Source organism: Simochromis diagramma, unplaced genomic scaffold (genome assembly GCF_900408965.1).
Source record: "Simochromis diagramma unplaced genomic scaffold, fSimDia1.1 OVJJ01000466.1, whole genome shotgun sequence".
Lineage (NCBI taxonomy): Eukaryota > Metazoa > Chordata > Actinopteri > Cichliformes > Cichlidae > Simochromis > Simochromis diagramma.
Genome location: NW_024387287.1, coordinates 1,988,097 through 2,003,072, shown reverse-complemented (window position 1 = coordinate 2,003,072; position 14,976 = coordinate 1,988,097). Strand labels below are relative to the sequence as shown.

At 40.6% G+C, this 14,976-nt stretch overlaps 1 protein-coding gene across 9 annotated transcripts in view; it reads right to left on the bottom strand.

Moving 5' to 3' along the window:
* Window positions 1-14,976, bottom strand: part of LOC120716321 (myelin transcription factor 1-like) — a 47,119-nt gene that overhangs the window by 16,696 nt on the left and 15,447 nt on the right. For all 9 annotated transcript variants that reach the window (XR_005691868.1, XM_040003810.1, XM_040003808.1 and 6 more), the window contains 4 exons: window positions 14,674-14,876; window positions 14,318-14,533; window positions 11,227-11,375; window positions 4,313-4,375 (listed from right to left, as the gene is read on the bottom strand). Coding sequence is in view for 8 of the 9 variants with exons in the window: in XM_040003810.1 (XP_039859744.1) it covers window positions 4,313-4,375; window positions 11,227-11,375; window positions 14,318-14,533; window positions 14,674-14,876 (631 nt within the window). In the remaining variant the exon portion in view is untranslated. The remainder of the gene's footprint in view (window positions 1-4,312; window positions 4,376-11,226; window positions 11,376-14,317; window positions 14,534-14,673; window positions 14,877-14,976) is intronic.

Here is a 14,976-nt window from a genome sequence, read left to right as displayed (position 1 = left end):
GGGTCTCTGACCCAGCGTTTTCAGTTTACGTTTTGAGTTCTTAAGTTATTCCTTTATTATGTTGAGTAATTGGATTATCTTTTGGTTGCCTTTAGTTTATTTATGTTTCACTTAGGTCTTCTGTGTTAGTCTGTCATGTTTCTTGTCTTCTTGTCCATGTTGTGAAGTTGTATTGTCATGTCTGCTTTCCACTTTGTTTCCTGTTTTATTTTGATAGTCTCGGTCCTATGTCAGCGTAGTCCGCTTTGCTTCCTTTGTCTCGATTAGTGTCAGCTGTTTCCCCATGTGTTTCCACTTCCACTAATCACCCTTGTGTGTATTTAGTCTGTGTATTTCTGTCAGGTTGTCTGTTGTTCACGTCATGTTCTCCACACCATGTTTCTAAGTTTCATGTCCACGTTTTTAATGTTGTTTGTTTTGTTCACCCAGTTTAGGTTAATGTTAGTTTTGCTTCAGTTTGCCTTGCCCTTTGTTTGTACCCTTTAACAGCCTCATTAAACATCTCGCTTTTTGTTAATATTAAAGTTTTCTTTCACATTCTTTGTGTCTGCATTTTGGGTCCTCTTTGCAAATTCATACAGTGTGCTGCCGCATACTGTGACACCTCCTGGTATATAGCACAATGCAAAAACACCAATTTCAGTTCTGGTTTGGACAGCCAATCATAAAACCTGCCGGTTTGTTCCATTTCAGGCCAGGCCTATCTAAGCAGGCAGTCACTTCTATAAAAAAAAATCACTATATTTGTGGTCACTTTCACTCTTTAATTGTTTCAGTGTACAAAGATGGAATATCGGGCCTATGTCATAGACATTGCAGCTTTAGTCCAGAGACAAGGAGAAAAGGTCTAGCAAAGATTCAAATGTCTGTTCCCACTCTGCATCAGACCAATTGTTGTACTTTTTTGTGTGTTTAGCTTCATAATGTTCATTCAAACTGGAATCCTTAAACACAGCTATCTGTTCTCCATAAACTAAGAAGATGGCTTTACCTGACGTCAGTAAATAAGTACTAAGAAGCTCATGTTTACATTCTTCATAAATGTTTTTATTTAATGTGAGCTGATAACTTTGAAGGCCAGCTTCTTTCATAAAACTCTGTTCCAACGCATTTAAAGTGAAGCTGCATTCGCTTGCACAGGAAAAACAAACACAGTTGCCTTCAAAATAACAATAAAGTTGTATTGTGTGGTGGTTGGAATATGACAAACTATTTGATCTCATGTGGACTGGCCACATGTTGGATGTGCCACAGATGCTGTACAATGTCCAGGTATGTTTCAAATCATTTCATTCTTACACCTTCACTGCTTACTCAAAAAGTAGGTCCATATTATCCAAACATCAGTGACACGGGTTCAAAACTGGTCTAACGCATTCTAGGACAAGTGGCAGAAACATTATCTGTTCCCACTACAACCTCACAGAAGTGGACATCGGAGCAGCCAACCTTAAACAAAGAAATGTGATGCTTGTCAAGTATTGATGAAAAAGAACCAGCTGGCCTGTTGTCGTTATCACTTACTGTATCCTCCAATAAAGACAGATTGGTATGGAATGTGCGAGTCACCAGGAAAGAGGGACCAAAGCTATATGTCAGCTGTGGGAATGAGATGGCCTTGCACACTATTCTCCCAATGACTGAAATGTATTTTGACTTAAAACTTGTTATATAACTATGGGAAACCTTTTCTGTTTGTTTATTTTTGTTTATTTATAAGGAACCCCATTAGCTTCCACAACAGTGGTTGCTAATCTTCCTGGGGCCAAAACCATCAAATACAATCAAATAAAATATTACACAATAAAGTGGATACCAAATATCCGCATAATTTGGCTCTTATATCCACAGTAAATGTTTACAATTAAGAAAATATAAGCATATAAATATTAATGACACTGAAACAAAATACACAAATTTCCATTACAAATGACATTGCCCTCTTACAGTATTTACAATGAATTAAAAGCTGCCTAAATAGGCTTATAAGTGATTTTTAAAATTATGAATAGAAGCCAATTCTCTAAGTGCGTAAGGCAACTTATTCCACTGAAAAGGTGCTCTAAATATAACAGAGTTTTTCAAAAAGTTGCGTTTAACTCGAGGAGTTACTAAATTGCGGTTTGTTGAAAATCGTGTACTATGATTATGTATTTCATCTGGATATTGCAACTGAGCAGAAAAAAAAATATGGTGTGTTTAACAGTATTGCTTTCTTTAAAAATACAAGTAAGCCATCATATAATTCAGCTTGTACAGAAAGCCAAGAAAGTTTATCATGCATTTTATCGATATTTGTATAGTATGAACACTTTAACACTAATCTGGCTGCCTTGTTCTGGACTAACTGAAGTCTGTTCAGAGCTGACTCACTGTTACCACTTCATTGTATCCTAGATGAACATGTTCATTTGTTACTTAGACAAAGTTTACTTCTTTGATTCCACCTTCTTGCATGATTTGGGATATGCATGTTTGCAAATTTGTTGCTGTTCAATAATGTCATCAGTAAGTCCACAGTAAGAGTGTTGCTGTTGAGGGAAAGCAAACAATGTTCTTCATGATTGATGCACCTTCTTCAGCTTGAAATTGTCTTTTAAAGCACTGTTGGTATGTAATCTAAAATATGAGTTTTGCTTCTGTCAATGAAGAATAAAAAAAATTGGCACAGAGTTTAGTAAAGAAAAAAACGAGCGAGTATTTTCTATGTGTCTTGTGATTATTCATTTTAAAGACATGAGAATGGAGGCTAGAGTCTTTTCCAGCTGTCATAGGATGAGAAGGCAGGGTACACCCTTGTCATGACTTTATTCCAAGGCTCTCACGGCAATACAGACAGCAATTCATGCTGATATTTATAGATCTGGCCAATAGGAAGAACATGCCCACACAAGAAACCAGCAGGTGGATATTTCCTCAGTTTTGCCCAAGTTCACCTGGTCTAAGTATAGAGAGGGAACCTGAACCCTCCTGTCATTGTGCTTATTCTGAGGAGAGGAAGAGTTTGGTCTGACTGCTGACTTCAGCCAGGTATTGGATGTAGAGGGCAGTATAAGTAAATACAGTATTTTGGTAATAATGTGTGAGAAGCTTGAATGCTTTGCTTTTCCTGCAGTGAACACAGCTATAGACACACACTAGGAAAGTCACAGGACTGGATGCCATAAAAGTAATGTGTCAGCAGAGATGGGCAGTAACGTGTAATCCGATTACTTTTTTCAAGTAACGCGTAAAGTAAGGGATTACTATTGCAAATTAGATTACTGTTACTTTCCCGTAAGCACGCTGTGTTACTGCATTACTAAACCGTGATTTTGTTTGTAAGAGTGTCTCATGACAACGAGGTACGAGCGTGTGATGTCCGTGGCAGCAACAGACGTGTGTAGATCAACAATGGATAATATGGAAGACGGGAGAGAGTACGACCATGCAGCTTTTAAAGCTTGGAAGTACTCACATTACTTTGAGTTTGATTCCGTAAAAAGGGTAAAATTAAACTTCAAATCTGAGCAAGCACCGAGCACGCTGCCACGGGAATGTGAAATTCACAGAGAAACCCCCGGATCCCCCCACTGACATGACCACTGCGGTGGCAAACCTCCACCAGTCCTACTCCTGCTAAACAGGTGAAAGTAGATTTAAGAGTGGCATGACTTAGTGCTGCTGAATCTTTGATTTGAGTTTTTTCTTTTGCTGTGCATTACTTGGATCTATTTGAAAGAGTGAGTGTAAACGCAACACATTATTTTATTTTATATGCTGAATATGCAGAAAACAGGTATAACTGTTAAACAATTTTCTTCAAGTCAAAGACAGTTACATATAATAAAATGTTTGCTCGATGCAATGTGCATAAAGTTAAAAGATTAAAACTAATAAAACAATTTTTAAAAAGAGGCTTTTCCATTTGATTCAATTTTATATGATGGATTATGCAGAAAAATGGGCTGAAAGGTCTATTGCTTTATTACCTATTCAGATTGTGTATCATGTTTTTAAACTAAGTAATAAAATAATAAAGTATATAATTACTGTTGAAAATAAGTAATCAGTAAAGTAATGGGATTACTTTCTTGGAGAAGTAATTAGTAACTAATTACTATTTTCAAGTAACTTGACCAAACTGTGTGTCAGTAATGGTGAACAGTGTTCTGACTGCTGTCTGACATACTTAGTAAAGACAGGCTAATGAGATTTTTCTTTCTTTTTTTTACAGGCCAAAATGAATGATTTTTTTTTTGCTATAATCACACTTTGAAAACAGCAGAAGCAAACACTGGACATTACTTCAAAGCTAGATTTGAGGTCTTACCTCCGATGTGATGCGTAATTGCCAGTAATGTGTCCACTGCCATCACAGCCTGGAGTAGGACACCTAGGGTCAAGAACACATTCACAGATCAGTGTAGTGCTTCTACAGATTTTTCAGAAAACAAAAGCTTTCTTGTGCACATATCCTGTGTCTTGCATTGTCTTTTGCTCCCATGTTTTCATTTCATTTCATTTAAATACTCTCCTTTTCTAAAAGAGAAACTCATAATTACATATGCAATAAAGCAAGCAACAAAAACACCTGTATAAATCGACTGGTACTTAACTATAACACTTTTCTTTATATATATATATGTATATATTTTTTATTAGTTTTTTTTTCCATTTTCACAAATAGTACATAATTACATAACATAATAAAGTGTACAGTTCAGAGCCATAAACCCCCCCCCCAAAAAAAACACCCCACAAAGCAATAAACAACCCCCAAAACAAAGCAAAAACAAAAACAAACAAACAGACTGAGAACTAAACGCAAAACAAAACACCAGCTCAGATCCATCTAAAAAGTAAATAAAGAATACAATACAGTACAATACCTGTGGTCCCAGTAGTACGTTGCAGTTTGAACACTCAAGAGAATCCTTGTAACATAATACTAGAGACATCAGGTTCCACATAGTTCAAGTATGGTTCCTACACCTTGAAGAATTGGTCTGTTTTTGAGTGCAGTACACATGTAAGATATTCCAATGGCACTAGATCCAACACTACTCTTTTCCAACCTTCAATAGTTGGTGCTTTTTCATTAATCCATTGGAGTAGTATATTCTTCCTCACCGCATAGGTGAGAATACAATACAACCTCCTATTATTCTTGGATATTAACCGCCGGCTGGGGAGACTCAGTATGAGAGACAAAGGGTCCATCTCCAATTTACAACCCAAAATCTTCTCCATTTCAGATAACACATTAGACCAATATTCTTGCAATTTCAAACATGAACAGAAGCTGTGAGTTAGGGTACCAATTTCTGTCTTGCATTTGATGCACATGGGTGAAAGGGTAGGATTATATTGATGTCTGCGAAATATGGATATATGCATTCTGTGTATGATTTTTAACTGTATTGCTTTGGTACGATTACAAACTGAGATTGATTTGGCATAACTCCAGACATGTTTCCACTATTCATCATCAATTATTATACCTAACTCCTTTTCCCGTGTGCCTTTAAGCCTCTGTGACATCACTGAAGGTACAGAATATAAAGCCGTAGAAAATATCTTCACAGGTACCTCTTTATCTGTTAAAAATAATAATTTCTTAACATGAGAGACTTCATGACTCTCACTGAAGTTAGTACTGTGCAAGATATAATGCCTTATCTGTAAATAACGGAAAAAGTCATGTTTGGGGAGAGAATATTTCTCAACCATTTGGTCAAATGGCATAACCACATTGTTGGAGAATAACTCCCTCAGTCTGTGAACTCCTTTGTTCTTCCATTCCTTAAAACCTATATCAAACATCCCCGGGTGAAAGTGAAGATTATTCACAATAGGGGTGAACATAGATGTTAACTTCAACCTTCCCTCAATTCGACATACTGACCGTCAGGCCTTAAGTGTATTAAGTGTGATTGGATTATCACAGCCCGATCTAATATCTTTAAAGTTCTTAAAGAACAGTTATTAAGGGACAGTTAGTCCCTTAATGGATACTTTGAAAGAGAGGTTTCAATCCCCAACCAGATAGAGTGTGAATTATTTGTGACCCAGTCATGAATATAGCACATGTCTAGTACTCAATTGATATGTACTAATACAGGGGTGGGCAACTCCAGGCCTCGAGGGCCGGTGTCCCTGCAGGTTTTAGATGTGTCCTTGAACCAACACAGCTGATTTCAATGGCTAAATTAGGTCCTCAACATGTCCTGAAGTTCTCCAGAGGCCTGGTAACGAACTAATCATGTGATTCAGGTGTGTTGACCCAAGGTGAGATCTAAACCTGCAGGACACCGGCCCTCGGGGCCTGGAATTGCCCACCCCTGTTCTAATATTTGGTAAATCTAAACCCCCTACTGAACCTGGGAGCTGTAGTGTAGCCATCTTAAGTTTTGGTCTGCGTTTGCTCCATATAAAAGAGCTTAGCCAGCTATTCAGATCCTTCATCACCCTATTTGAAATTATAACTGGAATAATTTGAACAGGATATAACAGTTGAGGCAAAATATTCATCTTAACCACTGGTATACGTCCTAGTCAGGAAACAGGTAGGGAATTCCATCTCTCCAAATCCTGCTTTACCTTCTTGAACAGAGGGGCAAAATTTGCTTTATACATTTGTTTAAATTTTGGAGTTATAAATAGTATACAAAATCTGTGGGGGACCTCTTGAAGAGGAAAGAAAACAGTCCAGTTGGCACTGAATTAAGGCTCCCAGTTGGCATAGCCTCCGACTTAGTCAAATTTACTTTATAACCAGAAAATTGACTAAATGTATCAATAATGTTAAGTAAAGCTGGTACTGATGTCTTGCATCCAGAGAAAGCACCAAACCGCCCATGTTCCTTTGCTGAGCAGCCTGAATTAGACTGAGAAGGGGCCTGACATTGTTACGGGAATTACGGCCTTTTATAAAGCCTGTTTGCTCTTCGTTAATAATTAGAGGCAGGAGAGTTTCGAGTCGAGTAGCTAATATTTTAGAAAGTATCTTCTGGTCCACATTTAGAAGAGCTATCGGTCTATAAGAGGAACAAGACTCTGCACACTTCCCCTTCTTCAAAATAAGAGAGATATTAGGTTCCCTTACAGTCTGAGGTAATCTATTACGTAAGAACGAATAACTAAACATATTAAGTAATGGGTCTATTAACAGCTCACTGAATTCTTTATAAAATTCTCTACTAAAACCATCAGGTCCTGGGGCTTTTCCGTTCTTTAAAGTTTTTATAGCGTTTAGTACTTCCCCCTCTAGAAATGGGAGCATTAAAGGTGGTCTGTTGTTTTGTTGCTATGGTAGGCAGATTGAGCCTGGAGAAGAAATCCTCCATTAATTCCAATGCGTCAACTGGTTGTTCAGATGTATATAGTCTACAATAAAATTCTTTGAAGATGTTATTTATGGTTTTACTATCATATACGCGCTCATTCTGAGCATCACAAATAACTGTAATAACTTGTGTTTCGGATCTTTTCTTGGTAAGATATGCCAAGTATTTTCCGGGTTTGTTTCCATGTTCATAAAATCTTTGTCTAGTAAACTTAAGGTTAAGCTCTTCATCTTGCGTAAAAAGGCTATCTAAAGTTGATCTGACAGCAGATATCTCTTGCAGTAAGGCAGGAGTTGGGGAGTCAACATAAGTACTTTCTTTTGTTTTAAGTTCTGTCATTAACTGATTCTGCTTCCTCAATTTCTGCTGCCGCTTATTGGTATAATTTAATAGTTTCCCACAGTAGGGCGGAGTCATTTGTTGACTGCCGGTTGATGTACAAAAAATATCTAAACTCAGTGTTGAAGTAAGATATAAATGTATGGTCCTTTAGAATAATTGTATTTAACTTCTAGTATTTTGCTCTGTTTACCATATCTTTGAGAGAGAGATCCAGCATTACATTGGCATGGTCTGAGATTATAATACTACCAATTTCACACGATAAGACTAAGTGCAACAATAGCCCTGGTAAAAAAAAAAAAATCAATCCTAGTTTTATTCTCCATACATCTACAAATCTCAAATCTTCACAGATAGAATTAAGTGCCTTAGCTTGTGGTGAGAGAGGCAAAGGCTTGTAGGGGAGCCTGTCAATAACAGGATTCAGTATACAATTGAAATCTCCCCCCACTATAGAAATGTCAGAGTTAATCTCAGCGAAGTCTGTAAATACTGTGGTCATAAAATCAGACGGATGAGCAGGAGGGTAGTAAACATTCAATATAGAAACAACCATACCCAATAATATTCCCTTGACTATAACATACCTTCCGTGCTTGTCCTTGACACACTCTGTATTTGAAAAAGGGGGGCTTTTCCTCACAAGGATTGCACCCCTCTACTTCTTGGGGTAAATGAGGAGAAAAATACCTGTCCAATTCCACCTTGCTGTAATTTAAGGTGTTCTACATCATCTAAATGTGTTTCTTGCAAGAGTGCAATATCAATGTGTTCTTTTTTCAGAAAGGTGAGTATTTTTCTCCTTTTAATAGGATTATGGACCACTCTTACATTCCATGTACACAAATGCAGCTGATTACTTGCCATATTATTTAAGTCACCTACTGATAGACAAGTTACTGAGGAGTAGTGTCTTCCTGCCTCTGTTCCAGTGAATGAAGCAGCGAAACGGCCTCCTTCGGGGTGTTAAATCTCCTCTGAGTCCCGTTCACCATTACTCTCAAGGTAGCTGGGTATAGTAATGCATAGTCCACATTCATCTTCCTCAGCCGCACCTTTACATCATCGAAAGCTTTCCGTCTTCGAACGACCTCAGCCGAATAATCATTAAAGAAGGAAATCCTAGATTCCTTACATGTGGGGCTGTCCTTGTTAGATCGGTGGGATCCAAGCCGACGAGCCGCCTCCATCACGCATTGTTTATCTGCATAGTGGCCTGGGACGTTGATCAACGCCGGGCTTCGGTGCTGAGGATCGGTGTGCTCGGTCAAGTTTCAGCCTCCCTGCCTTTGTGTCCATCTGGAGGTACTCCGGGATCCACTTTTCAAGGAACTTAACTGGATCTGGGCCCTCCGTGCCTTCAGGTAAGCAGACTATACGTATGTTGCACCTGCGACCTCGGTTGTCAAGTTCATCTTTATGTTCTAGCATCTCATGTATTTGTTTCTTGAGTTGTGCCAGCTTAGCCTCTGATAATGTCGCCGTGTCCTCCACATCAGCAATCCATTTCTCCGCCTCATTCATTCTGGTGGCGATCGCCTGCAGCTGTGAGGTCTGTTTTTTAATAGCTTCGAGAACAGTAGAAATCTTGGAGTCAATTACTTTAGTAAGATTATCAATTATTCTATCCAAAGCGTGAACAATACTTGGTTCCATAGAGCCGGGACTAGCAGACATGCTCAGTATCTCTGGTATGATGCCTAGCTCCTCTTTGTTTTCAGCATAACTGGGAGTTTTCCTCAATGATTTTTTTGTACTTCTGTCCGAGATTTTTAGGAAGTAACTGTCCAGGTTCATGTCAAAACACTCCCCTTTGGAAATTCTGTACTTGACGCCGTTCAAATATAAAGATATGAGATAAATATTAACAAATACCACTGGAGCTCAATCAGCCACGATGTCTACTCTACGGCGCCATCTTGAATTCCCCCATAACACTTGTCTACTCTGAGTACTCTTTTGTGCTTTTTACTACAAGCTTCATTCACCCAACCACACACATGTTCAAACCTTGGTGCCCGCTCTAACATTCACACACACCCTCCAGTTGTGAGTCAGGAGCATTGGGAGGAACTTGAGTTCAGTACTTGAGGATACTGACCCACCCACATTCTGCTTGGTAGATGACCTGCTCCATGTCCTCAGCCACAACCGTTCATGTGTCACCTTCTGTCACCTTGCTCATTTTTCAGAAAGAAAAATGAGTAAGGTGACAGAAAGTGACAAACAAGAGACAGAAACCTTCTGTCTCTTGTTTCTTGCTCACCCTGGCTAAATAATAGAACTTGTGGTCTTCAGCATGCCTGTAGAAAAGCAGAGCAGCTATGAAAGACCACGGGTTTGTTTGTTTATCAAACAATGAGACAGTGAAAGAGGCTATTTTAACAGAGCGTTATATATTTATCAGTGACTTTGTAGATAAGATGAAATTATCTTTATGTTCCTCCCATTATGAAGATGATCACCAGTGTCCTGAGTCATGTATCTCCTTCTCTCCAATAAAAGTGAATGACTTAGTTACAGTAATGGGAAAGATGAAACCCTCATCATCCTCGTTAGAGATCTTGCCTCCTTCTGTCCTGTTTGGAACTTTCACAATCACTTCATTGCTGTCTATTATTAGCAACTCACTGAGAAAAGTTTGTGGGTTCTTTCAACACATCGCATTCGATCGGGGACCCCAGTTTACATCCTGCATTTGGAGAGAGTTCTATGCTATTGTCGGTGCCAAGGTTAGTCTTTCCTCTGGCGTCTATCTGCACATTAACAGGAAAACCAAACGAGCCAACCAGGAGTTAGAAGCACTGTCCACCTGGAGCAAGCAGCTATCCTGGATCAACAACACAGTACCGTGACGTCTTTGGCTATGGTGTCTCTACATTTAACATCTATCAACCTCCTCTGTTTCCACCAACTGAAGCTGAGAGTTCTGTCTCTTCTGTGCAGCAGCATCTGGTTAGCTGTTGGCACCTGGAAGGCCACTTAGGCTGCTCTCCGCAGGACAATGAACCAAAATACGCACATTGCTGACTTGCTGACGCCAGGTTTCTGACCAGCCTACTGACCTGGTCAGAAAGTTTGTTTTTCCACAAAAGATGTTCCACTCAGAACAGAACCCAAAAAAATATTACAGTTGCTTATTAACCCTTTGAAACTGAGGCCTTGAATAATCCTTTGTCAGTAGTTTTACACTTCTTATTTAATATGAGGATACAGAAAGTTTTCCATCTGTCCCAAATGAACCCCCACAACCCAAATTTCAAAATTTCTTTGCGAGCACTAATTTGCATGACATATTTCATTGATATAATTTCTCACATGCACACGTCTTCCTGCCCTACTGACATAATCCCTCTTAAATGTATTAAACATTTAACTATAATTTCCTATAAACCCCTCTTGAGATTCCACTGCTTTAGATCATTACAGACCAATTTACAAACTGCCATTCATTTAAAAAAAAATCTTTGCAACTGGGTTTGTTTCTCTGCCACAGCTCTTAATTGTACAGCTGGTTTTCATCACACAAGGTTTGTAAAAAATATTAAAGACTTACACAAGAAGCTCTTTTTTGCTGTCTTTGGGCTGAAACTTGACCTTGAAGCTGGTGGTGGTGACCTCACCGGGGTATTTCCTGTCCTCCAAGTTCTCTTGGTCCTCTTCCTCACCTTCAGATGAGGTATATGAGGGAGCTGTGTACTCCACCTAAAGCAAGGTAAGACATAAGGTGCTTGTAGCAAGGACCCAGGCTGCCAGACAGTTTTTCCCAAATGTGAATATTTTTTTATTTGTGCAAACAATTTAGGAGACAGTCTGCTCCATGCTCTCGTGGCTTCCTGCCAAACAATAACCGAAAGGGAGGAATCCCGTTGAGGCCTGGGGCACCTCCTGCACTGTAAACAACAGAGGGGTTGGTGGGGTGGCTGAAGAAGAATTTAAAATTCATGTTTCGTGCAGTTCTTTTAGTGTACAAGACATGAACAGAGGCCCCTGGCCAGTCAGTATCTCTTTTGGGATGCTGGTTAACCAACTCCGGACACTCCAGGCAGGACATGTGCCATCGGCGCGCATAATCCGCCTGGAAAATCATTTTCCACGGCTTCTTCTTTCGTGCGAGTGTTATGAATCACTTAATAAATCCATCAATTTTAATCACTTGGTCAAAGGCTGAGCATAGGATGTCATCGCAAGACTGTTATAATAGGAAATCGTGTGTGGAGTGAATTACTAGAGGCAGCGGGGCCTCAAGTGAAGTACCTGCCATCTCCTCCTCCCCAGAGTCAGCATCAGATGACCCGCATCACCAGTGAGCATAGACACTACACACCGCTAAAGGTCGTGAATGCATCCCTCATACTGCCCCAAAAGGTTAATAAACCCTGGCCAATCTGTCCCCAGAATTAAGGGATGTGTCTGGTGCGAGCTAACTGCAGCCTTTACTCCATGCATTTTTTCACCTGTATTTAATTTGATTGATTGATTGATCATACTTTGTTCATCCCGAGGGAAATTGGGTTAAGGCTGCCAGCCATGCCAGCGCCATCTTACCCTTCCGGCCATACATACATTACACAAACATCACATGGGGAAGACAGGTCAGACAGGTATAACAATGGTAAATACACAACATGAGGAAATACGAGGAGAAAAAAGAACTCCCCCCAGACTGAGCTCCAACAGGGAGATCTGTTTGAGAACAGAAAAAAAAAAACACCTCAGTGCATACAAAAAGCACATGACTATCAATACACTATAGAAACACAAGACAAGCAACAGGGGAGGGTAAAGGGTAATAGAGAGCCGGTGTAAACAGCGCATCCAGTCCTGCAGCATGTCTGCGCTGGTCCAGTCGACCGCCATCTTCCCCGGGAGGGGACAAGCATCGAAGGCGTTTGGAAAGGGAGGGGGGATGAGTGTGTATCAGTGTATGTGTGTGTCCAGAGTTCAGCTGAGACAGTGTCCTTCGCCCTGCCAGGCTAAGTAAACAGTCTTCCAGCCAACCCAGGTGGCCTTGCATAGGGGAGGAACAGTCTAAGCACCGTCTGTTATCAGGGTGTTTTTGTTCAGCTCCAGCCTTGAGATCACAGCTGGCGCCGAAGTGGTAGCCGCATGAAGTGATGGTGGCTTTTACTTTAGTGCGAACAACTCTTATTCTGAGTGCTTCTCCAAGGTGTAATCCAATTTGCGCTCAGAGGTCTTACTCTGAGTGTTCACGGCAGCTGCAAGCTTCTCCAAGATCTTATCCATGCTGCACTCAATGAGCCCATTTTGAGAACTCACGCCTCGTCCCATCATTTCAATCCCAGCGGGCAGGCTTGTGGGGGTTTGAACAGCCGGTTCCGCTTTCTTAATTCTTCGATAAGCCATGGCCAAGCCAGCTCCAATCAGCAAGAACCCTGTTATCATGGTTCCGAATAGATAGATATCTTCAGCGTCTTCGATCGACAGTCCCGCCAGGCACACGACCCTCGAGTTATGCCACCCGTCCATCAAGTATCCAGCAGGGAAAGTACCTCCAGGACACTCAGGCTCACCCGAGCCCAGACTTCTCGTTGAGAAAAGGGTGTCAATTGCATTCAGGGACCAGTTGATCAAATCCATAATTCCTCTCTGTGAGAGAGTGTTCCAGGGAAAAGTAATACAAAAAACACGAGACTAGACAAGGACACAAGAGGCCAAGCAGGGAAGCTAAGGGAGAGGAGGAGAGGAGAAAAGTGCGACTGCCTTCGTCAAGAGCAAGAGAGCAGCGGCACTATGGCCTATTCGTGATGTTCAGGTGAAAGTCAGCCCAAGCAACCAGACATTCGACTACACTTGTCCCATGCTTGGAATGATCCCGCAGCTTATCTAGGAGATGGCGATGCGCCACTGCCTGCTCCCGGTGCACAGCTACCAGGTCAGCCAGCATCTGGGTTAGCACCTCCACTGGCTGAAAAGAAGTGACTGTAGCAAGGACCCAGGCCGGCAGGAAGTTCTTCCTGCGTGTGAAGGTTTTTTTAAATTTGTGCAAACAGCTTATAAGTCAGTCCACTGCATAATTTCTACAGCCCACTCTCTCTGCAGCTCAGTGATCCTCTCCCCTTAGGTCCAGGGATCCTACTGAAGTAGGGAGCCATGACCAGGTGATGGAGAACATGTGGGGCAGCTCCCCTGCAGCTGAGCCACAAACCATGCCACAGTGCTTAACCTTATTAGACCACCACCCAATGTAAGGGTAATTGAACAGTACTACTTATTCCCTAAATCATTTTTTATGGTTCTGTAATGGTTAATCCACCATGTGCATCACTTTAATCAAACCAACAATTTAAAGCTAAAATATAATTATTTCTGTTATCAATGAACTTTCTAATGTATTATTTTTCAAGAAAGGAGAAAAAGCAGTAAAGTACATTATTGTTTTTTGATTAAGATGTCAAATTGAAAATATTTACTGGCGTTCCAAATTAAATTTTTAATGGTTTAATATGACACTAATAATAATTTACGACTTCAATCTTGACAGATTTCTAAAGTATTTGTGTTTTTCTTGTTTTTATTGCAGGTGCCCTAATACATTTATTAAGAACTGTAGGTTCCCAACAAATCAGCTCTGATTCGCTATCATTTTCTCTAGCTGTCCTCATTTACAGTAGATCTGTACTTACCTCTTCGTGATCTTCTTCTTTGACACCACCCATTTTGGTGAAGTCAAGTGGGCCTTCCCACTCTTGCTGAGTTTGGCCCTGAGATGCAATGGCTCCCACATGTTGAGAGGAAGAAGACAAAGAAGATGAAGGCTCTGGAGACTGTACTCCCTCCCGCTTGGTCTTCTTCATGCTAAGGTCCAAGGTGCCATTCTCATCCACCTCAATATCCGCCTCCTAAGTGAGGACACAGTGTGCAAATGAAGTGACTGCAAACTCAAAGAGCACGAGTTTCATACACTGTTCATTGTTAGGCTATTTTAAACCGTAGTTTTAAAAAAGAAGCTTGCGTCTAAATGAAATTCACTGTGCATCACCTTGGTGCAGGGCTCCCTGGTCTTGGTGCTGAGTGTTTCTGGTCTCTCCCAGCAGCGGGTGGACAGGTTGAGGATAGCTGTTGCTGCCATGTGGGCTGCCTCTGCATCTTGGCTATAGTCATAACCGCTGGAGGACAAGGTGCTCATAGAAAAGCTTCCTGACATGCTGTGACTGGGGGAGGATGCCTTGGGGAATAATTTAGCTGCGTACAAGTGGAACAAAATGATTTCCTTGAGACATGAAATTGGGAAGAGATTACTGCATATTCTACGACTATATGAGTGCAACATATGTACTAGTTC